General features: G+C 41.0%; 1 protein-coding gene across 3 annotated transcripts in view; it reads right to left on the reverse strand.

Annotated features, from left to right (window-relative positions):
- Window positions 1-26,972, reverse strand: part of usp13 (ubiquitin specific peptidase 13) — a 94,988-nt gene that overhangs the window by 53,677 nt on the left and 14,339 nt on the right. For all 3 annotated transcript variants that reach the window (XR_011885680.1, XM_072255317.1, XM_072255318.1), the window contains exons 3-6: window positions 22,721-22,778; window positions 13,105-13,226; window positions 10,809-10,951; window positions 9,734-9,918 (exon numbers count right to left, since the gene is read on the reverse strand). Coding sequence is in view for 2 of the 3 variants with exons in the window: in XM_072255317.1 (XP_072111418.1) it covers window positions 9,734-9,918; window positions 10,809-10,951; window positions 13,105-13,226; window positions 22,721-22,778 (508 nt within the window). In the remaining variant the exon portion in view is untranslated. The remainder of the gene's footprint in view (window positions 1-9,733; window positions 9,919-10,808; window positions 10,952-13,104; window positions 13,227-22,720; window positions 22,779-26,972) is intronic.

Consider the following 26,972-nt stretch of genomic DNA (forward strand, 5'->3'; position numbering starts at 1 on the left):
CTTGCACCAGCCTCTGAGAGAAGAGGATCCTCTCTGAACCCGCTTAAATATTTCACTTTTCACACAAAATCCATGACATCTAATTCTAGTCTCACCCAACCTGAAGGGAAAAAGCCTGCACACATTCACCTTATCTATAGCCTCATAATTTTGTAGGCCTCGATGAGATCTCCCATCATGCTCCAGTGTTCCAGGAGATAAAGCACTAACCTACTTATCCTTTCCCTATATCTCAGGTCTTCAATATCCTTGATAATGGCAATGTCTCTGTAAATTTTCTCTGCATTCTTTCAATCCTATTAATATTTTTCCTGGAGGTAGCTGTCCAGAACTGAATACAATGCTCCAAATTTGGCCTTATTGACATCTTATAATAGGGGCCCCCAACCTTTTTTGCCCCGCGGACCGGTTTATTATTGACAATATTCCTGCGGACTGGCCAACCCGGGGGGGGGGGGAGGGGGGGGGTGGTAGGGTCGCCAACGGACAAGGGTAGCAGTCACATACGTTGTGTTTACCCCGGGAAAGACTACCATGACCATGAAGCCTTGCGCAGGCACCTGTGTGCGCATGCGTGTACGTGCCAATGTTTTTCTACAAATCGTTTTTGGCGATTCTGTTCGGGGGGAGGGGTGTTAATCACGACCAGAATATAGGTGATAAGTGGCTAATACACTCAATTTCATTTCTAAAAGAGTTTATCTAACTCTTAGTTTATCTAAGAGTTTATTAAATATGCAGCGCATATTTTCCTCGCATGAATATAGTGATAAGTCAATTATAAGTCACTTATAAGTCAATAGCATCATAACATCTTAAGTAACGTTTGGACATTAAACACACGGCACATATTTTCCCCGTATGAACATATAAAATCATTGCAACACAGCAATATCGCTGAATCAGTGGGAGCCCTGGGCTTGTTTCCCTGCAACAACACGGTGCAAACGAGGGGTGATGGGAGACAGCGATACTCGAAGGAGGTTCCTAATGTCCAATCTATTCCGCAATTTAGTTTCGTTGCATTCATTGCAGAAAACTCCACTTCGCAGAAATATGTTGGAAATGGAAGCAACATTTTTCAGTGCTTTCGTGGCTATCTCCGGATATTCAGCCTTGACTTTGATCCAGAATGCCGGCAGAGATGTTATATCAAACTTACTTTTCAGCCCGCCGCCATTTGCAAGCTCGAGGAGTTGATCTTCTTCCCGTGCTGACATCGATGACACGCGCATAATGACCTCGCGTGCGTTCAAGTTCAACAGTGGGCATGACAGGGAATGAGGAAAGGTGCCTCCAAGATGGCTTTTTGGAGCAGTTTGTAGTTGAGCCCACTAAGGGATCAGAAATTCTAGATTTGGTGTTGATATGCTTATGGAGCTTAAGGTAAAGGAATCCCTATGAGACAGTGATCATAATATGATCGAATTCACCCTGTAATTTGAGAGGGAGAAACTAAAGTCAGATATATTGGTATTACAGTGGAGTAAAGAGAATTATAGAAGCATGAGAGAGGGGCTGGCTAAAATTGAATGGAAGGGGACACTAGCAGGGATAATGGTAGAGCAGCAATGGTTGGAGTTTCTGGAGCAATTCAGAAGGCACAGGATGATTCAACCTTGGCTGACAAGGAAAATGAAAGCCAACATAAAAGCAAAAGAGAGAGTATACAGTATTGCAAAAAATCAGACGGAAGGTAGAGGATTGGAATTTTTTTTAAACCAACAGAAGGCAAAAACCATAAAGGAGGGTGGGGAAAGATGTAGTATGAAGCTAAGCTAGCCAATAATATAAAAAATGACACCAACATTTTTTTCAGCTATATAGAGAGTAAAAGAGATGAGGGCAGATAGTGGACTGATGGAAAATGATGCTGGAGAGATAATAAAGTGGGTCAAGGAAATGGTGGATGAACTGAATAAGTATTTTGCATCAGTCTTCACTGTGGAAGACACTGGTAGTATGCCAGAAGTTCAACAGCGTCAGGGGTCAGAAGTGAATGTAGCTGCTATTACTAGGGAGATGGTTCTTGGGAAAAGGGAAGGTCTGAAGATAGATAAGTCACCTGGACCTGATGGACTAAACCCCAGGGTTCTAACAGGTGGCAGAAGAGATTGTAGAGGCGATAGTAATGAACTTTCAAAAATCAATAGATTCTGGCATGGCTCCGGAGGTCTGGAAAGTTACAAATGTCACTACACTCTTCCGTCCTTGGACTCACTTTACACCACACACTGTCGGAGCAGTGCTGCCAGGATAATCAAGGATACGACCCACCCAGCCAACACACTTTTCGTCCCTCTTCCCTCCGGGAGAAGGCTCAGGAGCTTGAAGACTCGTACGGCCAGATTTGGGAACAGCTTCTTTCCAACTGTGATAAGACTGCTGAACGGATCCTCACTCGATCTGGGTCGTACCCTCCAAATATCCGGACCTGCCTCTCGGTTTTTTTTTTTGCACTACATTACTTTCCATTTTCTATTTATGATTTATAATTTAAATTTTTAATATTTACTTTCGATTTGTACTCCAGGGAGCACGAAGCGCAGAATCAAATATCGCTGTGATGATTGTACATTCTAGTATCAATTGTTTGGCAACAATAAAGTATAAAGTATCAAGTATAAAGTATAAAGAAGGGGGAGAGGCAGAAAAAAGAAAATTATAGGCCAGTTAGTCTGACTTCAGTGGTTGGGAAGACGTTGTTGATTATTAAGCATGTGGTTTCAGGGTACATGATAAAATAGTAGTCATCAACATGGTGTCCTTAAGGAAATCTTGTCTGACAAATCTGTTGGAATTCTTTGAAGAAATAACAGGCAGGATCATCAAAGGAGAATTGGTGGATGTTGTGTACTTGGATTTTCAGAAGGCCTTTGACAAGGTGCCTCACATGAGTCTGCTAAATAAGAATCCACAGTATTCCTGGAAAGACACTAGCATGGATAGAGCACTGGCTGATTAGCAGGAGGCAAGGACTGGGAATAAAGTGATCCTTTTCAGATTGGCTACCTGTAATAACTGGTTTCCACAGGGGCCTGTGTTGGGGCTGCTTCTTTTTACAATGCATGTCAGTGATCTGGATGATGAAATTGCTGGCTTTGTGGCCAATACGAAGATAGGTGGAGGGGCAGATAGTGCTTATAGAAGCAGAGCAGCTGCAGAAGGACTTAGACAGATTAGGAGAATGGGCAAAGAGGTGGTAGATGGAATACAGTGTCAGGAAATGTATGGCCATGCACTTGGTAGAAGGAATAAAAGCATAGACTATTTTCTAAATGGGGAGAAAAATCAAAAATCCGAGGTTTAAAGGGAAATCGAGGTTCAAAATCCGAGGTGCAAGATTCCCTAAAGGTTAATTTTCAGTTGAATCAGTGGTGAGGAAGACAAATGCGATGCTGGAATATAAAAACAAGGATGTAATGCTGAGGCTGTATAAGGCACTGATGAGGCCTCACTTAGAGTATTGTATTTTAAAAAAGGATGTGCTAACATTCGATAGGGTTCAGAGGAGGTTCATGAAAATGATTCCAGGAATGAAAGGGTTACCATACGAGCAGCAATTGAAGGCTCTGGGCCTGTACTCGCTGGAATTTAGAAGATGGTGGGGGGGGGGGATCTCACTGAAACCTATTGAATGTTGAAAGGCCGAGAAAGAGTGGATATGAAGAGGATGTGTCCTTTGGGGAGTCTAGGACCAGAAAGCACAGCCTCAAAATAGAGGGACATCCATTTAGAATAGAGATGAGAAGGAACTTCTTTCACTACAGGGTGGTGAATCTGTGGAATTTGTTGCCATAAGCGACTGTGGAGGCCAGGTCACTGGGTTAATTTAAGGAAGAGGTTGACAGGTTCTTGATTAGTCAGGGTGTGAAAGGTTATGGGGAGAAGGCAGGAGAATGGGGTTGAGAGGGTAATGATCAGTCACAATGAACTGGTGGAGCAGACACAAGAGGCCAAATGGCCTAATTCTACTCTGATGTCTTATAGTCTTAGAAACAGTTAGTCCCCCCAAGCCATCAGGTTGATCAATATCTCCACCCATTTACACATCCCATCACCACCACCTCATACACATCAGCCACTCCTCTCCACAGCCCCTCAGCATCCTTCATCCCTCCCCATTCACCACTTTATGCTTACACTCCACACCTCGTTACTACACTGACAGTCACTGTCCTACTGTGTTTTCATATGTCCTGCTGCTATCCAGAATAGATCCTCCTGCCAAGTGTCTCTTTGTCACTTTATCATTTGCTGTCAGTTACTTTATGTTCAGATACTCCTGCAACTAGCATCTCTTTATACAATCAGTTTATGTTTCTGGAATAAACTCATCTAATGTATACATGACCACACTCACAGTTACCTGTACATTGTGCTGTTCTTTATACTGAATCTTGAATCTGTGCTCCACCATTCACTGTGCATATACCATAAGACGGAGGAGCAGAGTTAAGCCAATTGGCCCATTGAATCTGCTCCGCCATTTCATTATGACTGATCCATTTTTCCTCTCAGCTCCAATCTCCTGCCTCCCCCCCTCATCCCTTCATGCCCTGACCAATCAAGAATCTATCAAGCTCTGCGTTAAATGTACATAAAAACTTGCCCATCCATGGCCTCCTGTGGCTACAAATTCCACAGATTCACCACTCTCTGGCTAAAGAAATCCCTCCTCATCTCCATTATAAAAGGATGCCCTCTACTCTGAGGCTCCGTTCTCTGGACTTCAACTCTCTCATGATAGGAAACATCCTCTCCACATCCACTTTATCAGGGCCTTTCGCCATTCAATAGGTTTCAACAAAGTCACCCCTCATTCTTCCGAATTCTAGTGAATTCAGGCCCAGAGAAAAACATTCTTCATATGGCAAGCCATTCAATCCTGGAATCATTTTTGTGCACTTCTGTTGAATCCTCTCCAGTTTCAGAATGTCCTTTCTAAGGAGCTCAAAACTGCTTACAATATTCCAAATGAGTCTTCACCAGTGCTTTATAAATTCTCAACATTATATTGTTGTTTTTATATTCTAGTCCTCTTGAAATGAATGCTAACATCACATTGCCTTCCTCACCACAGACTCAAACTGCAAACCAACCTTTATGGAATCTTATATAAGGACTCCCAAGTCCCTTTGTGCCTCAGTTTTTTTGTACTCTCTCTCCACTTAGAAAATAGTCAACATTTTCATTTCTTCAACCAAAGTGCATGACTATACACTTCCTGACACTGTATTCCATCTGCCATGTCTTTGTCTATTCTCCTAATCTGTCTAGGTCCTTCTGTAGCCTCTCTACTTCCTCAAAACTACCTGCCCCTCCACCTATCTTCATATCGTCTGCAAACTTTGTAACAAAGCCATCAATTCCATCATCCAAATCATTGACATATAACATAAAAAGAATCAATATCAACACAAACCCCCTGTGGAACACTACTACTCACTGGCAGCCAACCAGAAAAGGCTCCCTTTATTCCCACGCTTTGCCTCCTGCTAATCAGCCACTGCTTAATCCATGCCAGAATCTTTTCTGTAATACCATGGGCTCATAGCTTGTTAAGCATCCTCATGTGTAGCACCTTGTCAAAGGCCTTCTGAAAATCCAAGTACACATTAACCGATTCCCCTTTGTCCATGCTGCTTATTATTTCTTCAAATAATTCCAACAGATTCGTCATGCAAGATGTTCCCTTGAGGAATCTATGTTGACTATGGCCTATTTTATCACATACCTTCAAGTACCTTGAGACCTCATCCTTAATATCCGACTCTAACATCTTCCCAATCACTGACATCAGAGTAACTGGCACCTTTAATCTTTCCTTTCATCTGCCTTTCTTCCTTCTTGAAGAGTGGAGTTACATTTGCAATTTCCAATCTTCTGGAACTATTCCAGAATCTAGTGATTCTTGAAAGATCATTACTAATGCCTCCACGATCTCTTCAGCCACCTTTTTCAGAACCCTGGGGTGTACAGGTGACTTATCGACCTGGTCCAGGTCCAGGCGACTTATCTACCTTCAGACTTTTTAGTTTCCTCAGATCCTTCTCTCTAGTTATGGTAACTTCACACACTCCATGCCCCTCTATTCCCGGAACTTCCACCATACGCCGATATCTTCCACAGTGAAGACTGATGCAAAATACTTATTCAGTTCATCTGCCATTTCCTTGTCCCCCATTACTACCTCTCCAGCATTGTTTTCCAGTGGTCCAATGTCCACTCTGGCCTCTCTTTTACATGTTGTGCATACGATGAAGTTTTTGGTATCCTCCTTAATATTATTGGCTAGCTTACTTCCACATTACATCTTTACCCTCTTAATGACTTTTTTAGTTGCCTTTAGTTAGTTTTTAAAAACTTCCAAATCCTCTAATTTTTCACTATTTTTTTGCTCTATTATATGTCCTCTCTTTGGCTTTTATGTTGGTTTTGACTTCTCTGGTTAGCCACAATTGTGTCATCTGGCCTTTAGGATACTTCTTCCCCTTTGGGATGTATATACCCTGCGCCTTTCGAATCGTTTCCAGAAATTCCAGCCATTGCTGCTCTGCTGTCATCCCTGCCAGTGGATTCTGGTTGACTGGAACATATTGGAACCAGTACACCGTGGCCCAAATAAGTGGCTGTGCCAAATGGACAAAGTTTCATGGAAATAATTATAAAAATTATAAAGAAAGACAAACTGAGTAATAAATTATGTACTTAAAGGAAAAACAGATCAAATTGGAATGCCACCGACGGCACTCCAGTACTATGGTTGGTAAGTTGATGGAGAAGATCCTGAGAGGCAGGATTTATGAACATTTGGAGAAGTATAATATGATTAGGAATAGTCAACATGGCTTTGTCAAAGGCAGGTTGTGCCTTATGAGTCTGATTGAATTTTTTGAAGATGTGACTAAACACATTGATGAAGGTACAGCAGTAGATGTAGTGGATATGGATTTCAGCAAGGCATTTGATAAGGTACCCCCTGCAAGGCTTATTGAGAAAGTAAGGAGGCATGGGATCCAAGGGGACATTGTTTTGTGGATCCACAACTGGCCTGCCCACAGAAGGCAAAGAGTGGGTGTAGACAGGTCATATCCTGCATAGAGGCCAGTGACCTCAGTGTGCCTCAGGGATCTGTTCTGGGACCCCTATTCTTCGTGATTTTTATAAATGACCTGGATGAGGAAGTGGAGGGATGGGTTAGTAAATTTGCTGATGACACAAAGGTTGGGGGTGTTGTGGATAATGTGGAGGGCTGTCAGAGGTTACAGCAGGACAATGATAGGATGCAAAACTGGCCTGAGAAATGGCAGATGGAGTTTAACCCAGGTAAGTGCGAGGTAGTTCATTTTAGAAGGTCAAATATGATGGCAGAATATTGTATTAATGGTAAGACTCTTGGCAGTGTGGAGGATCAAAGGGAGCCTGGGGTCCGAGTCCATAGGACACACAAGCTGCTGCGCAGGTTGACTCTGTTGTTAAGAAGGCATATGGTGCATTGGCCTTCATCAATCATGGGATTGAGTTTAAGAGCCAAGAGGTAATGTTGCAGCTATATAGGACCCTGGTCAGACCCCACTTAGAGTACTGTGCTCAGTTCTAGTTGCCTCACTACAGGAAGGATGTGGAAGCCATAGAAAGGGTGCAGAGGAGATTTACAAGGACGTTGCCTGGATTGGGGAGCATGCCTTATGAGAAAAGGTTGAGTGAACTCGGCCTTTTCTCCTTGGAGCGACGGAGGATGACAGGTGACATGATAGAGGTGTACAAGATGATGAGAGGCATTGATCGTGTAGATAGTCAGAGGCTTTTTCCCAGGGCTGGAATGGCTAGCATGAGAGGGCACAGTTTTAGGGTGCTTGGAAGTAAGTACAGAGGAGGTGTCAGGGGTAAGTTTGTTTTTTTTTTAAAATGCAGAGAGTGGTGAGTGCATGGAATGGGCTGCTGGTGATGGTGGTGGAGGCGGATACGAAAGAGACTCCTGGATAGGTACATGGAGCTTAGAAAAATAGAGGGCTATGGGCAACCCTAGGTAATTTCTAAAGTAAGGACATGTTCGGCACAGCATTGTGGGCTGAAGGGCCTGTATTGTGCTGTAGGTTTTCTATGTTTCTATAAAACTGTGTATTAGTTCCAAATATTTATGAACAGAGGAATTCATCCAGAGTACGCAATTAACAAAACAAATGATAGACTGCCTTCATGCAATGCTATCAATGATTGCATCCTCAAAATCTTCATTTTCATTGCAACATTCAATATGATTGTTGATATCTTCAAATTCTTCATAGCTTCTAACTCATTGAAGTAGTGAAGTCATTTTATTTACACTTCTAGCCATTTCTGGAAATCTCCAAGCCTGAGTGCCTGAAACCATGATGAGCAAAACAATTCTGAATTGTCTTACTGCTATTTCTTGCCATCAATTGATGACAAAAAAAAATCACTGCTTTTTGAATACAAACACACACAAATGGCCCCATTTAAAAACTGCTTGTTCTAAGCATGTTGTAGCATCTAACGGCCACACAAACGCACACAACTGACGATAGCTAGAACCTGCCCAGCAACAGTCTCCTGCCTCAGTTATGCAGCATGGTATCCCAAATGAACCAACGGAATCCTGGCAATTTTCTCCATTGGTTTTTGTTCTTTAAGAGTTGTGCCAAATAACTGGTGCCCCAATTAACCAACGACCCAATTAACCAAAATCCACTGTATATCCATTTTATAGTTAAAATTATCAATTGATAGCAAAAGATTTTTGTCTGTAGGCAGAGTAGGGGGGCCAAGGAGGTAGCAGTTCCCCATGTTTACTACTCTGCACATTCTTCTACCTTCTCCCCTGAATTACCCTACTCTAATTATAAGCATTTGACTCCTTCGCCCAAGAGTCTCACACTCACAAACTACCTCAACTCTGATTTAGACATTTTTATATTCCCTGAAGTATATGTCTTGTCTATTTAATGTCTCCATGCAATAAAACTCAGAGCCCTTATAATATTCACCTGAATGTGCATTTTAACAGTTTAGTAAACTAGCAAATGCCCACACACTTGATCTGCTGTCTTTCTGTGTGTCTTCACATACCTGGGTAGTCTGCCACTGCTTTATCCAAGACATAAATGTGTATAGTGAATAGCTGAGGCCCTTCATATTCTAGTAAGATTCTATTATCAACTGGAAGTTGATAGATTCCTGATGTTTGGGGCATCAAGGGATCTGGTGAGCGAGCAGATGTATGGGTCTGAATGGTATCTAGAATCAGCCACGATGAAATGACAGAGCGGGCTCGATGGGCTGAATGGCCTAATCTTACTCCTATGTCTTATGGTCTTCCTCTCCAGTCCTGAAGAAGGATCTCAGCCTGAAATATTGACTGTTTATTCATTTTCATAGATGCTACCTGACCTGCTGAGTTACTCTGGTATCTTTTGTGTGTTGCTCTGGATTTCCAGCATCTGCAAAACCTCTTCCGTTCACAAAATAGCTATTTGGGGTTTTCATATAGTTCCCTGTGAAGAAAATTATACTATTTCGATATTCCACATTATTCTGCATTACCAGAGTAGCCGCTGGCACAGAGTGAGTTTTACACTAATCACATGAAGAAAAACACGATTTCTAACTCAGAGAATGTAAAAGTCTCCACCTTCAAATCGGCACCAGCTGTGGATTTATCCAACTATGTCACCAAATTATATTTTACTAATCAAAAGAATGATCTGACCTGCACCATCTGGGGTAATAGTTCCTAATTTAACTGCCAAAGGGTATTTTGTCTTTCGGTAATGTTCCAGAGCATGTCCGTTTCCGCCACTGCCATCGAAGAACCATTTCCCACACAATATGGAACCATCTGTCAGGTTGAGCCAAAGATTCTCCCTCAGGTCACACCAGGCGCACTTCCAGCCACTGTTACAAAGCAGGAGATGAAATATAGTCTATAAATAACACTCAGTCTTCTAGCTTAGTAAAATTACCAAATGATGACAAAAATATAGATTTACCAATCTGAAAGAGGTGCAGCTGTGCAACTTATGAGCAACAAACCATTTTGGCATATTAGGTTCTAACATCATTCAATAAAAAACAATTTTCAAAATAAGAAATTCACGAATACCTTGAAGGTGTCTAGTTTGAAGGGAATGACCCTCACGAGTAATAAAATGATAACTACTTGTACAATTCTATAAAATAGGAAAATCACTACTTCAATCACTATTCACCATTTATAACAAAAATCTGTCATTTCAAGGAAGAAATCTAGAGGCTGGTAGTGCCACTATCCTAAAGTCATATAAAGCAGTATATAGTTATCAGAAGAACAGTAAGCTTTTGAGAGATCAACTTAAAGTGTTCACACTGTCTCTTCTTTCTCTTCACAAATGTTGCTCAACTTGCTGAGTATTTTTAGCACATTTTTGTACTTGTTTTGGATTTCCAAAAGTGTTTTGCTTTCTGTAAAAGTAAGCACATTTTTAGTTTCCTCTTTTTTTAAATATACTGAATCCATTTTTTGTACGGATGATACTAAACTGCCTTTTGAGTCTTGGATATAGAATTCCAGAGCATTAACTTTATTATATTTAATTAATAAAGGAGACATAATATACTTTGTGGCTATGAAGGCACTTTTGGGGGTATTTAATAATAAATGTAAACTCATATTAAAAAGCTGGAGAAAATGAAAACCTCATTAACCTATAACTTCATGAAAATTATGTTTTACATCCAAATAATATTCAGATAGGGGAAGAACAAACTGCGTGAATCAAATCTTTGGTGCAGGGAAAAGTGTTGACCTGGGAGGGATTCGGACTCCATTGTCCAGTTGTCGGAGAGTATGCTCGTGCTTTGAATGCTTAAGCTCTTCTTCCCATGATTCAGAATCTTGTTTACCATATGGAGATTTTGCTGTCAGCACTGCATCACATGCTATTGTCACCTGGATGGGGAAGGTTAAACAAGAAGATCATACATTAAAATAGAATGCAAAGTTAAAATAATCACTCATAAAAGCTTCTCCAAGTTAAATCACCAGCCCTTCCTGAGAAACTACAGCAGTTATTAGGACATATACACAACAGATTTCTATCCATGTTAAGATAATATCTAAATAAAAGGAAATTCCCTTTTCACAAAGCATCTCAATACAAAACCATACCTTTAACAATGCTAGCTTGTCACATATGCTATGACATTCTACACTGCAGCCTTGAGACCATTTGATATTTAATCAGCCAATGTCTAAATATGACACAGTCACCAAATTTAAAGTGAAACCACACTTACAAAATGGTCTCAGATCTGTTTGGTCAAACTACCTAGTTTCCCTGACAGGAAAAGTAAAGAGCAGAAGTATTGGGAATTGGGTGGTCCTACATAACTCCAAGGGTCCAACTTTATTTAACTACTACTTGTCAACCTGTTGTACTTGAAATTAGTTGCTGTTGGTTTGACTAAATGGTCCGTGCACCTTCGATCACTATTCAGAAAAGATGTTCTTGGAGGAGTATGGAGTGAATTGAATTGGGTTATCTTTAACATTCTCTTCCTAGAGTTATGTGTGCTGAACAGTAATTTTAGGTAAAGCGATTTTAGTGTCCCAGTACGAATTACTACCTTCAGCAAAAGCTGAGACGATCGTTGAGCATTCAGAATTATGGACATCATGTTAGCTTGGAAAAGTCACTGAGCATTTTGGTTTTTACCATCCCCAACTTCGACTGTCTGGCTGCCCTGCCTTTAATGCTGCACCTTCCACACGGTGGGTGAAGTTGGTTAACCAAGGCCAGAGATGATGATCAGGTCAGGAATCTCCAATGGTTCCTGCCAGGCTGAAGTAGACAACAGTGGTGCGCAGAACAGATCACTGCAACCATTGTACCTTTTGTTGGCAATTACACAAAAAACAAGTCTGTTCTGGCATACAGCCAATCTGAACCCGCCCCAAAGTACATCCTTTTCTCTTGATTTCAGACTCAGCTGGGGATATTCGTAGAAAAGTGGAAAATGACTCAGTACATTGCACACACATTGCTATCGATCAATGACAGAGGCCACCTGAGGTAATACCAACAAAGATCTTGCTCAGGTCAACTTGACCTGACCCCAAAGTTCCTACAAGAATTTATACCAAAACAAACTCCATCTTGGAGACTGAGATCCATCTGGACTCAAGTCAGCATCCCTATCACCTGCTCCACACCCAAATTATGGGAACACTCTATAGTTGAAGGCCAGCAATCCCTGCTGATCGATGTTGGATCAACAGGCACTGAGGACGAGGACCAACAATCCCTGTGGTCAATAACCTAGGTGAGTGGGTCCCTTGGACAAGGGTTGAGGTACGAGGGCTGGTGAAACCCCACCCCACCAGGTCAGCAAGTCCTGGGCCTAGAGGTCAGCAAAGTTCAGTGGCAGGAGCTGCAGGTTGAAGTCCAGGCATTGGTAGTCCAGGGTTCAATAAAGGCAAGGTGGTTAAAATTTTGTCCACAAAGAATCTAGTAAGATATTTGACAAGGTTCCACATGATAGGGTGGTCCAGAAGGTTAAGACACATGGAATCTAAGTGATAAAAGATGGTTTTTACCCACTTACATTACCTACCAATAACTTTTTGCAGTCTTGTTAGATTCTCCAACTTAATTTTCTACCTATAGCAAATTATTCAACCAAGTTATTTATCTTTTTTAAATGATGCCCCAGTCTTTTCATAACATCCTGTCATACAGGCATCAGATTTGATCAAGTTTTATGTATCTTATTTTCAATGGATGATCTCTTTTATCTGCTTCACAAATTTCTGACTTAAACTTTTGCTCTGAATTGGTTACTTATTTCCTTCTTCATATACCTCTCACATTGCATTGCATTAATTTCAAACCTTTGAAACCATTTCGAAGTCTGAAATTCCACATATACTTGATTAGTTCATATTCAAAACAAGCAGAAGCTTAGGCTACTTTGAGGTCTAAGGTCAGTGCCTTCTTTATGAACCATTTTCAACTCTCTCAGGTATAGTAATCACTCCACATGCCCAAATAAAAGCATATCAAAAGGTAAACACTATTGCATCTCCTGACTACAATCACTGACCAGTGCTGGTAACTCTTCTATGTTTGGCAAAGGAATTTCAAAGTGGTCAGGAAATATAACAAGTTTAGCTTCATCTTCATATTCATAATCTTCATTGTTGAAATCTTTGTTCTGCTCCAGGTCTGAGAGAGAATAAGTAGAAACAAAAATAAAAACCAATTAACATCTTGCAATATCTGAATATATGTATATACCTCAATAAAACCAATATGAACAAATGGCATTATAGAAATTACCATTAAAACAAAGCATTTGCATAAAATGTTACACTAACGTAAATCACTTGAAATTTACAACAAATTATATCAAATTTAATTATGAGTTGTTTACATTACAATTCAAAATTTTAAAAGTTATTATATTTGTAAAATTCACAGAATTAGAATATTACATTATCTTTTCCATCAGATTTTATAATTCAAAATATTCTAGCCCAGATCATGTTGGCCTTGTCCTTTCATTCAGAGTCTTCACTTGCTGTGCATTCACACCTGCCTTGTCCGAGCCAGGAGGCTCACCTCACTAGCCATCTGTACTCCAGGGTCCACCACCTGCACTGGTTGGTGAGCAAGCTTAATTTAGCTGTAAATTCCCCTTTGACAACTAGCAAACATGGCTTCTCAGTGGCTTTAACAATTTTTAAATGTTTCAGCGACGATTAGAAATGGCAAAAATGGAAAAAACAGTTATCTTTTAAAATTAAAAATTATAACAGTAAATCAAACAATTTAAAATTATGAAATAACTGATTTATCATCTCTTACATCAGTATCCTTTCATATTTGCTCACTTTGTTACCTCAATTGTCCGGACTATAATAATAATCTACAGCAGTGTGCTAACTACATTACCAATGGTTTCTGTCTGCACTAGCTTAAAAACATTAATAATCTGAATTTGTTGAGCTTTAACTAAATCTGATAGCTTAAGCAGAAAGCATGCCAATTTAACACTGGCTAGACAAGGGCTCCAAAATTTAATTATTTTGGATATAATGAAAACTGACAAACCTTCTGTTTTTTCCAGCATTAACCGAAACGTCATTTTCAAATTCGACCAACGAATTATCAGGAAATGAATAGAACATTGCTTAATATTCTTCAGCCTCAGCTGGGTGGGCTGGAGTTTATGGTTCTGTTTTGATCCATTCAGTCTCAAGCAGCGAATCACCAACAATAGCTTCTTTTCTAATGCCAACTTTTCTTGCCTGATCAATACTTTCCCAATTCACTTTCCACCGAGTTCCCCCTTGCATCACAAATATGGTACACTTGCTGCTATAAATAACCCTTTAATGCAAGTTAGTAATAAAAGATGGACACATGAGTGAGAATAACTTAAATGGCTACAGGGAAATTAGTAGGTACAGAATGGGAACCTGCATGGACCTGATGGACAAAATAACTCCTTTCTGTGTCTTAATAGTTACGTTTGATAAATTCCAAAGATTCACTACCTTCTTCTCGTCACTGTCCTGAATGGATAACTTTGACATGGTGAACCTTGATTCTAGACAACCCAACCAGAAGAAACATCAACTCTGCCACTGTCCTGTTAAACTCTGCGAGAATTTTAGACATTTCAAAGAGATTCACCTCTTCATTCAAGAGAGTATGGCAAAGTTATCTCCCATGGTAGGGGAGTCTAGGACAAGAGGGCACGACTTCAGGATTGAAGGATGTCCATTTAGAACAGAGATGCAGAGAAATTACTTTATTCAGAGGGTTGTAAATCTGTGGAATTTGTTGCCATGAGTGGCTGTGGAGGCCAAGTCATTGGGTGCATTTAAGGCAGAGATAGATAGGTTCCTGATTAACCAGGGCATCAAAGGGTATGGGGAGAAGGCAGGGGAGTGGGGATAACTAGGAGAATTGATCAGCCCATGAATGAATGGCGGAGCAGACTCAATGGGCCGAATGGCCTACTTCTGCTCCTATAGCTTATTGTCTTACAGAGTACAGAAATTCCTGAATGGTCCAGCGATTAGGTCAACAAAGAGGAGGTTGTGTGAGGCAATGGAGCAGCTACAGGCTTGTTTTGAGTCAGTAGAGTGGGCCATGTTCAAGAAATCATCTGTGGATCTGAATGCGTACACCATGGTTGTCACAGACTTTATAAACACAGTCATAGACAAGTGTGTCCCCAGAAAATCATTCAAAGTCTTCCCCAACCAGAAGCCCTGGATGAAGCCTGAGATCTGCAATCTGCTAAGGGTCAGATCACATGCAATCAAGTCGGCAGAAAAGAGAGGGCCAGGTATGATCTCCAGAAAGCCATCTCAAGGGCAAAGTAGCTGGTCTGGACTAAAACTGAATCAATGAAATATGTTTAACAGCTGTGGCACGGCTGGAATGCTATCACCTCTTACAAAGTGACATCAAGTGACACAGGTGACAACAGCACTTTGCTTGCAGATGAACTCCATGCCTTCTGTGCTCGCTTTGACCGGCAAAATATGAAGGAACCATCATGAACACCCACAGTTCCTGATTACCCTGTGATTTCAGTCTCTGAGACTGATGGGAGAGCAGTCTTCAGGAGGCTGAACCTGTGGAAAGCATCTAGCCCAGATAGGGTACCTGGCCAAGTACTAATGACCTGTGCTGGTCAACTGGCTAGGGTGTTCACTGAGATCTTTAACCTCTTGCTTTGGTAGTCTGAAGCACATACCTGCTTCAAGCTGACTTCATCTATACCGGTACCTAACAAGAGTATGATAACCTGCTTCAATGACCATTGTCCAGTAGCACCTACATCCACAGCGATGAAGTGTCCTCAAAGTAAATTTATTATCAAGGTACATATACATCAGCATATACAACCCTGAGATTCATTTTCTTGTGGGTATCTATAGAATAAAACCCAAAACAGAATCAATGAAAGACCACCCAACTTGGGCTTTCAACCAGAGTGCAGAAGACAACGTACTGTGCAAATACAAAAAGAAAAAAAATAATAATAATAATAATTAAATAAGCAATAAATATCCAGAACACAAGATGAAGAGTCCTTGAAAGTGGGTCTGTTGGCTGTGGGAACATTTCAATGATGGGGCAAGTGAAGTTGCGTGGTTATCCCCTTTGGTTCAAGAGCCTGATGGTTGAGGGTTAGTAATTGTCCTGAACCTGGTGGTATGGGTCCCGAGGCTCCTGTACATACTTCCTGACGGCAGCAGTGAGAAGAGAGCATGAGCTGGATGGTGGGGGTGCCCGACGATGGATGCTGCTTTCCTGCCACAACACTTCCTGTAGATGTATTCAATGGCGGAGAGGGTTTTACCCATGATGAATTGTGCCATATCTACTACTTCTTGTAGGATTTTCTGTTCAAGGGGATTGGTGTTTCTATACACCAATTGTGGATTGGTGTGATGCAGCCAGTCAATATACTCTCCACCACACATCTACAGACATTTGTTAAAGTTTCAGATGTCAGGATGAATCTCTGAAAAACTCCTAAGGAAGTAGAGGTGCAACTGCACTTTCTTCATATTTGCACATATGTTCAGAGCCCAGTACAGGTTCTCCAAAATAAAAACACTGAGGAATTTAAAAGTTGCTGACTCTCTCTTCCTTTGATCTCGATGAGGACTGGCTTATGAACCTCTGGTTTCCTTCTCCTGATGGCAAAGATCAGCTCCTTGGTCTTGTTGACACTGGGTGAGTGTTGTTGTTATGGTACCACTCCATCAGATTTTCAATCTCCCTCCTAAATGCTGATTCATTACCACTTTTGATTCAGCCTACAACAGTGGTGTCATCAGCAAACTTGAGTATGGCATTGGAGTCACAAATGTAAAGTGAGTAGAGCAGGGGGCCAAGCTGACAGCCTTGTGGTGCACCTGTGCTGATGGAGATCCTGAGAACCTGTGCAGAGGGTGATGATGAAACATATCAATTTCTGCCTGAGAAGCGACTTTGATCCACTCCAACTTGCCTACCAGCATAAAGTTCCACAGCAGAATCCGGTTCATTGGCTTTTCACTCAAATCTGAACAGCAAAGATGCATACATCAGGGTGCTTTTTATTGACTACAGCTTGGCACATAATACTATCATCCCCTCTAAACTAATCAATAAACTTCAAGACCTTCCTTGTGCATCTGGATCCTGGTTTTTGGTTATTGCATTGTCACTTCATGTGGCTTGATATCAGCACTCCTATGAAATACACCAGAACATTCTAAAGCAGGCATTGTAAATGTTAAGAATAAGTAGTTCTTCGCAATTGCTTCCTTGGCTTTGGATCAGTCAATGAGGCAGTTCACTGGTGAATTTATGGGAAGTTGATGTGGTGTACAGAGTCCCACATCAACTACCGCCTGAACTGCTTTCATGATCGGCCCAATTCATGTGCCAATGTTAAATACTCTCCATCAGGCATTTCATTCACAATGCAGGGCATCCAGCGGGTTAGACACTGCTCAAACACAGCCTGCTATCCTGCATGTCCTCAATCGGGTGAAAAAGGTAGCAACAGCGACTCATGGAAAACAATGTACTGAAGGAGCAGAGATCAGAGACGTCTGGGTGAGAGGATCTGGGGCTGCAAATGAAAGTTGATGTCTGCCTCTTTGACTCCCTGCCATTGGGGATTAGCAACAATGGAACAAAATGGTAGAGCATGTCAATATATTGCTATTATTCTACACAGATGAGGAACAGGAACTTAGTTAAATTATTTCATCAGCAATGATCAGGGACAATGGTTGTTCTCATTTTTCTTACTCCATAACCCCTGTAGGATGCTAATTTAGCAGACCCCATCCTCATCATCTATGTTTCCCTCTTCATTTAGTGTGCCATGCCCAATCCATGTGAGACACTCCAATGACCCACCTTCTACCTGCTCTTACCACTGCTTCACCCTTGGCCACACTTGCTGCTGAAACTTCTCGTCATCTCAAAGATCTCCTGTTTCTCCAATTTCACAAGTTCCAACAATGCCAGAAAGCAGTTTGGAAATTGGTCTTAAGCCATTAACTATTCTGGTCATAATTATTCCTGCAGTCAATTAGTAACAGATCTAAATTTATATTAGACATGGCCCCTTTATTTGTGCCAGCATCAGATTTGTTTACAGCACAATGCTTATTCAACTAAACAGCTGCTGGTTTTTATCAGGACCAGATAACACGCTAATTCTGTCATATGAAGACGTACATATGTTTCAGCAGAAGGTCATCAAACTAAATTAGCCTCCTGACTGCATATGAGAAACATAAATTGTCCCTTTCTCATTTCAGAAGGAAGTCCTTTCCTTCCCAGTTCCTAAGTTTGAATGGCTGACAGAGTTACTGTATGCCACCTTTATACAAAATATGTTTCCATAAAAGGAAACATTATGCAATCTGCTATTAATTAGGACTTACTGGTTCAAGCGTGCAAAAACTCTGAGAGCATTGGATAACAGTGGCCTGAGACAACATTTTTTAAAATATATATTATCAAATACGTCAAAAACTTATTTCTAAGAAAAAAAATTCTCATAAATACGTGTGCGATAGGAGTAGCTGTTCGGACCGACAAGCCTGCTCCATTATTCACTGATTTGTGAGTGAACATTTGACCTGCATTGCCATTTGCAGAAGGCAGTTTCAAATTTCTAATATCCACCACATTGTAAAGCACTTCCCTCAGGCCTCAAATCTATAATCAACAGAAATAATTTTCCCTCTGTCCACTCAACAATTTTCCCTCAATATTTCGAAAGCTTTATATCATATTATTCTCAACCTAATAGACTCCAAGGAACAAATCTCTCCACAAAATTTAAACCATGGAAAACAGGTATTGTTCTGGCAATTCTACAGTATGTCACACATCCTCTAAGGCCATGTGTTATAGATTATTAAAGTATTACAAGCACAAACTCTGTACTTGCCCCTGACATTTTGATAATCTACATTCACGGACACCACCAGCTGCTCTTATTCCCTCCCCTCACCCCAAAAATGCCTTCGACTTCCATTGCTTTTAACATTTCACTAGTTCCAAGTACAGCACCTTCTTGTACTGTACTGCTGCTATAAAACAACAATTTTACCCATTTGTTCAACCTGTTAAAATTTTTCGACTTCAGAGTTTCTACCAAACATCTTACAAGAGCTGTCTCTGAGCCACGAACAAACTTTGATATATTTGTCACCACAGACTCAGTCATACAGCACAGAAACAGGGCCTTTGGCCCATTGAGTCTGCACCAACCATTAACCACCTATTTATGCTAATCCTACATTAACCCTCCCATTTTCTCATCAACTTACCCCAGATTCTACCAATCACCTACACATTAGGGGTAATTTACCAAACAACCAGCACATCTTTGAGATGGGAATAAGCTGCAGTATCTGGAAAAAAGTCGAAGAAACACATGAAGAGCACGCAAATTCCACACAGACAAGGCCAGAGGTCAGTAATGAAGATGGAGGTCTGTTGTCATGAGGCAACAGCTCTGCTAATTTTGCTACGGCACCATCTGGTCTATCCCTCCCTTCACCTAAATCAAACTAAAAAGCCAACACATGTCTTTGCATGACGCAATTATGCACATTCAATTATTTATTTGTTATTGCTACCCGCTGTCCCATGGCTCAACTATTTCTTCCAGGCAACACACACAAAATACTGGAGGAACTCAGCAGGCCAGGCAGCACCTAGGAAAAGAGTACATTTGACGTTTCAGGCTGAAACCCTTGGGCAGGACTGGAGAAAAAAAAATTGCTGAGGAGTAGATTTAAAAGGTGGGGATTGGGGAGAGGGAAACACCAGCTGACAGGTGAAACGGGAAGGGGGCAAGGATGGAATAAAGAGCTATGAGGTAAATTGGTTAGAGAGACAGAAGCCCAGGGAAGAAATAAAATAGGGAAGGAGCACCAGAGGGAGACAATGGGTGGGCAAGGTGATAAGGTGAGAGAGGGAAAAGGGGATGGGGAATGGTGAAGGAGAGAGGGAGGGGTGGGGGGCCATTACCAGATGTTCATGCCATCAGGGTGGAAGCTACCCAAACGGAATATAAGATGTTGTTGGCCAAGTGTGGCCTCATCACAACCGTGGAGGAGACTATGGATAGACATATTGGAATGGGAATAGGAAATTAAAACAGGTGGCCACTGGGAGAGCTTGCTTTTTAAGGTGGACAAAGTGTAGGTGCTCAGTGAAGTGGTCTTCCAATCTATGTTGGGTCTCACTGATATATAGGAGGCCACACCAGGAGCACCAGACAGAGTATAAGACCCCAACAGATTCACAGGTGAAGGTCGCCTGACCTGGAAGGACTGACTAGGACCCTGAGTGGTAAAGTTTTGGAGGAACAACACCTTATATTCCGTTTGGGTAACCTCCAACCCGATAGCATAAACATTGATCTCTCGAACTTCTAGTAACGCCCACACCCCCACTCTCCTTCACCATTTCCCAAGCCCTTCTCCCTCCCTCACCTTATCTCCTTGCCCACCCATCGCCCCCCGCCACTGGTGCTCCTCCCCCCCTTTCTTTCTTCTATGGCCTTCTGTCTCTTTTACCAACTTACTTTCCAACTCTTTAATTTATTCCCTCCCCCCTACAGGTTCCACCTATCCGCTTGCGTTTCTCTCTCCCCGTCCCCCACCTTTTAAATTTACTCCTCAGCAATTTTTCCTCTCGTCCTGCCAAAGGGTTTTGGCCCAAAATGTCGATTGTACTCTTTTCCTAGATGCTGCCTGGCCTGCTGAGTTCCTCCAGCATTGTATGTGTGTGTTGCTCAGATTTCCGGCATCCACAGATTTCCTCGTTTGTAATTTCTTCCAGGGTTAATTAGCCTCAAACTCATGAACTTCAACGAGCAGACTCCTACGATGAACCTTTCGGTTGGTCATTCCCACTTCAGTAGGTGTCATCACCTCTTTGAAATGTTAAATTAGGTTTTCCCAAGTATGTCCACCCTTTATAAACCCATGCCAGCTTTATCTTAACTGAAAATGAGGCATTCCCTCATAGTCTATTTACCTCAATGGCAAAAAGTCCATCAGCTCCACACATACGTCTTTGGAGCTGATGCTTGATGTTTAAGAGGAGAGGTTGTTCTTCCAGAAGCATGGTTCCAGGACAACATCCCATGCACCAGTCTTCAGGCCATGTTACTCTGGGACCTGTGCAGATATTATTTTGTGGTTGTATGTGCTATCGTGACTACCTGTGCTGTGTGCGACTGTATGGACCGTATTTTGCACTTTGGTCCTGGGAGAATGATGTTTCGATTAGCCGTATACATGCTTCTGGTTGAATGACAATTAAACTTGAACTTGAGAAGCCAGGAATTGCAGGGTGAATTTGCAGCATACAAAAGACTACTGTATTTTATGACTGAGATGCTCAAAGTGTACGCAATTATCTAAGTTTTCAGGTTTTCTATACAAGAGACAAAGATTTGCTCTCTTGCTTTAATTCAGATGCTTTAATTCATAACACAATTACAAAAGTCTGGTTGGAACACTTCTTCCCCTTTTCTTCTAATAAAACCCAATCAGTTCTTTATTCCCATCCTGTGATCTCTGTCTCAGAGGCCGGCATTAGAACATCTTTCAAGAGGGTGAATCCTCACAAGGCATCAGATGCTGAAGGTATACCTGACAGGGTACTGAAACCTGTGCTACAGCATACAAGAACATCTTCTATGTCTCAACGCTGCACTCGGAGCTTGAAGATCTCTACTGTGCCCAACACATTTATACAGTCATGAGCAAAGCATGCCAGTGGCCTTACTTCATTACAAGTTTGAGGAGAATTGATATGTCACTAAACACTCCAGTAAATTTTCATAGATGTACCAGAGAGCGCATTCTGACTAGTTCCATCACTGCCTGGTACGGAGCCTCCACAGTACAGGATCAAAAGAGGCTAAAGAGGGTTGTGGACACAGACAGCTCCATCTAAGGCACAGCCCTCGCCACCATTAAAGAGGTGCCTTAAGAACAGTATCCATCACCATTTGGGACATGTCCTCTTCTCATTAGTACCATCAGGGAGGTGCCATTAGAACTTGAAAACACTCATTTTTTAGGAACAGTCTCTTCCCCTCCATCATTTGATTTCTGAATGGTTCATGAACATTCGCTATTACTCTTTTGCATTTTTATAACTCAGAACTGCTATTATACCTTGCACTGTACTGCTGCCACAAAACAATGAACTTCACCACATATGTCAGTGATACTAAACCTGATTCCAAGACCAAGTGACTGTCCTTTTCCCCCTGAAGTCATGGCCCAACATTTAACTTCTGTAAAAATAACTGAAATATGTGCAAAACGGACATGCTCGGCACTGAAAAGATTCAACTTGTTTACACTGTCCAGCAGGCTTGGGACTATGAATCTGCTAAATAAGAATCCAACACTTTCTGCGAGGATCAGGAACTGACAGGACATTTGCTGATCACCCAAACTCTTTTAATGAACAGGTCGTGAATCAAAATAATGTGCAATTAGATTCAAGGATAGACTTGGAAAGAATCTAAAAGATAGAAAGTTGTACATAGATAGAATAATAAATCAAAATTTAAACACTGCAAAACCTGCTGCATTAAATTGCTCTAAAGAAATATGCACCAATCACTGGAGTTAACATTTGCACCTTACCAAGAAAAATCCGAGGAGATCTCTTCGGAAGCCCTCCACCAGAAGCTCCTGTGGCTTTCTGTAATTTGGAATTCAAGAGAAAATCTAATTAGGTGCATGTCAACTTCACAAATACAATTTATTCTTCATCTTTATCAGTACTTAATAATACAGAAGACTGACAATTAAAACTGAATGGTACTAGTATTAATAGTCAATAAAATTTTAAAATACAGGTATTTTTCAGCATTGCAGCAACACAAAATTCCAAGGAATACTGTCGACAAATGTCCAATACAGTTCTGGAGTTAATTGACAAGGCAGTAATCCCCTACAAGAATTCACTAATCCCTTACATGAATTCCTATCCAGCTAAGATAGGAATCCATTATTACTAAGACTTAATTTCCATCACACAGCCTGATTTATTGAACCCACACTCCCCCACCCCACCCCTTTGTGCTTTCAGTTTTTCAAGATTTGACCCTCATCCTATTCTCATCAGTTTAGTCATCCTAAACCCTGTTGCAAACATCTTAAGCCAGACAGACCATTCACAAATACGTATTCTTATCTTCTCTAAAGCAGTTTTATGGGTTTGAAACTGGCTGACAAAGATAATGTGGGAATTGCAGATTCTTCCACAGATAATTGAGGTGGTGTGCTCCTTCCACCACTTTCACAGACACTGTGTGCTCTAACAGCAGACATAAAGCCCAGGGCTATGTGACATATACTGGCACATAGTGAAACAAAACTGAAATTTGAACATTCACCCCTCATGTTTTCACATCAAGCCTAGAGAGTGGCCTCATCCTTACCTATCACTGCATTCTCCCCCAGCCTATAACATTCAGACACTCAGATCTTACCTGTTTCCCATCCTCAAAATACAACTGTTCCACCACTGCTGGTTATGTCTTTAGATGCTAAGACCATTGGCTATAGTATCCCATCCCCAAACCCCGTTGTAAGTTATTGTTCACCTTCTTCTTACCAGCATTGTGCACAAGACCAGCAAATTATCATCACAACTCCAATCCAGCTAAAAATTCATACTCATTGCTTATGTACCTACTTTTAAACTCCAAGGTTTATTTTTTTTTTCTCTTTCAAACAGTTGAATCAACTTGCCAGCCATTTTAAAGATATTTCTGAACCCTAAACTTTACCTGAACTTTTGAGTTTTCTGCACTCCCTTTCATCCCTACTAAAATACATCTCCTACTCCTCCAGATTCATGCTTAACATTTATCTATCCAATCTACCAATCTACCTTAAATAATCACATGCATGTCGAGCACCCTTATAATTTGATCCATTCAACTACCTTCTGCTTTATTTTAGTCAGACCTTCCGTCAACTCTCTCCATTATAAATTTTGCATGTTTATATTTTATATTTATCATGAGATTTGCCAATGACAACTTCATAAGCATTCCTAAAAATTTGCTTCAAAATGCTGTATCAATTAAGTTGGTCAGCTAACAAAACTGTCAATAATCTTTAACCATTTCTGTATATTTCTAACATTCAGAAACATTTGAAAACTGAAACAACTTTCAAAAAAATTCAGAAATAACACTGAATTTAGTTTCCTGCAGCCATTTTCCTCAAATCGAGAAGTTATACCCCTGCCAGGTCTGACTTGGCAGTGGCCATTTGAGCAGACTCCTCAATGCTTGCATTAAGGAAGGTCAGTTTTATGGCCCCTCCCGAACTCCATAAGGAGTACAATCTTTGAGCACATTCAACAAAACTACTGCGAACAACTGTCGGCAACTCCAGGACTTGTTCTTTCACATGGGACTCACTGAGGAACAGAGCATCATACAAAATATTTGAAATGACCAATATATATAGTATCCAGAAATCTGAGATGTTCATTCAGCTATTTTGCTGCAAATTGTGAGATGTTGTTATCACGCAAATTACCACCCCTTCACCTGAGAATACCTTTGATATTAACTTCCCATCTGGAATAGCATGACAGCTTGACTACTTTGGTCATTAAATGGAAGGTATAACCCACAAAATTGAGCTTCCTTTGTAAAGCTGAATCCCTGTGTTGGTGCCATGCTGATGTTTCCAGCAGCACTTTTGTAGTCCAATTGGAAATCCACATCCATAAAGTGAACCAGTTACCAGTTCAGTGATTCTTTAACCTGCACTCTCCAAAATTATAGCTGCCAAACAGGACTGCACATTTTAACTCAGGGCACTGAAGTTAATAACCATGCAAGAAAAAGAATCTTGCTTTTTGATCTGACAGAAATCCAAACAGAAAACATTACCTCCTTCAGTTCTCCATATATGTGTATTTATTGTCATAACAGAACCTAATATGGGCTCTCTTCGTTTCTCAATTTACAAAGGTATCATTTTCAGTATCATCATTTACTATTTCTTCCCTCACCAGAAATCTCCTAAGTTAGATTATAGATGCCATTAGCATTACCTTCAGATCAGTGCCAAACAATCCTTACTCATAACCTATGTACATGACATTACCATATCGCACTACAACAGTTCATTGAATGTTCTTTCTCAATCAGAGCCCCAATACTTAAATACTTAACATAGAATTTAAGTTTCTAAAGAATGAACTTCACTTCACATTGAACCAACCAGTAATTTGAAATAGTCCTGAAGATACCCTCATTGGAAGCTCATGTGACGATGTCTTGCCTGAAAGGGAAGATAGATATTGGAACTAACACTAGAATGTGTGGTCAGGGGGTATGTGGGCAAAAGAAGGATCAGTCATGAATCAGAGTGATCTCTGCTGCAAAATAACTACATTGACCTCTATCTGAATTCATCCTCCGGGTGGAAAAACTGAAGGTCAGCACAAACTCATTAAAATTACATATGGGGAAAAAGAGACAAGCTAACTGGCCATTTATAATCACAAACAAGAGAAAATCTGCAGATGCTGGAAATCAAGGAAATACACACAAAATGCTGGGGAACTCAGCAGGCCAGGCAGCATCTATGGAAAAGAGTGAACAGTCCATGTTTCAAAACGTCCTGATGAAGTGTTTCAGCACAAAATATTGACTGGTCCATAGATGCTGCCTGGCCTGTTGAGTTCCTCCAGCATTTTGTGACCATTTATGATGGTCATTAAGAATACTATGAAACCTTATAAGATCCTAAACAATTCATGCCACTTTCAAGAAGTCTGTATTGTGGATAGCCAGAGGCTTTTTCCCAGGGCTGAAATGGCTAACACGAGGGGGCAAAGCTTTAAGGTGCTTGGAAGTAGGTACAAGGAGGATATCAGAGGCGAGTTTTTTCACACAGAGTGGTGGGTGCATGGAATGCACTACCAACAAAGGTGGTGGAGGCGGATACAGTAGGGTCTTTTAAGAGACTCTTAGATAGGTACATGGAGCTTAGAAAAATAGAGGGCTATGCATTAGGGAAATTCTAGGCAGCTTCTAAATTAGGTTACATGGTTGGCACAGCATTGTATCCGAAGGGCCTGTAAAGTGCTGTAGATTTTCTATGTTTCTATTTTAAAACCCACACTGATTCAACTTTCAATTTTCCAAGGTGATGACTGGTGCCTTTTAACATTATAACAAATCAGCAGGACCAACGTGCTATTCAACAGAAACAACTTCCTTACACTAAACATACAACATAAGAACAGACCATTCCTCCCAAATAGTCAGAGTTGCACAGAAGTCATGTGAAAAATTCTTTTCTTCAGAAAGTCCCTCAGCATCAAGGATAAATTAATTCCACTGCAGTTTTATCGGCTCTGAGTTGGCAAATAGGGCCAGCGTGGGAACTGAAAACTTCTGCAGATGGTCCAGAAGGTTCCAAAGGTGTGGACAGGTGGATAGATTGTGAGGCAGCATGCTGTTCATTCACGTGTCCAAAAGGTCCTCAATAACTATTTCAAATACTCCCTTCTAAGCAGTTATGGGCCAGGAATCAGGAGAATTGATTAATTTCTTCAAGGAGGCTTTGAGTATCTCCTTAAATATTTTCCTCTGCCCACTTAGTAATATCTTCCCGGAATAGAGTTTCTCAGGAACGTGGTGTTGGGCAGGTGAATATATGGCCTGCCAATCACATCTCACTGAGTGAAACCACAGCATCAATACTGGAATATTGATTTTGGAAAAGCCACTGACATTAGTTCACTCACTCGTCCAGTAAATAAGGACGATTTTTCAGAGACAGCAATGAGGGCATCATTTCAGTGCTGTGAGGCGCCTGCAGTGGCTAGTCCAGGTCTCAAAGAACAATGTAGGGGAGA

The sequence above is a fragment of the Mobula birostris genome, chromosome 4 (assembly GCF_030028105.1).
Source record: "Mobula birostris isolate sMobBir1 chromosome 4, sMobBir1.hap1, whole genome shotgun sequence".
NCBI lineage: Eukaryota > Metazoa > Chordata > Chondrichthyes > Myliobatiformes > Myliobatidae > Mobula > Mobula birostris.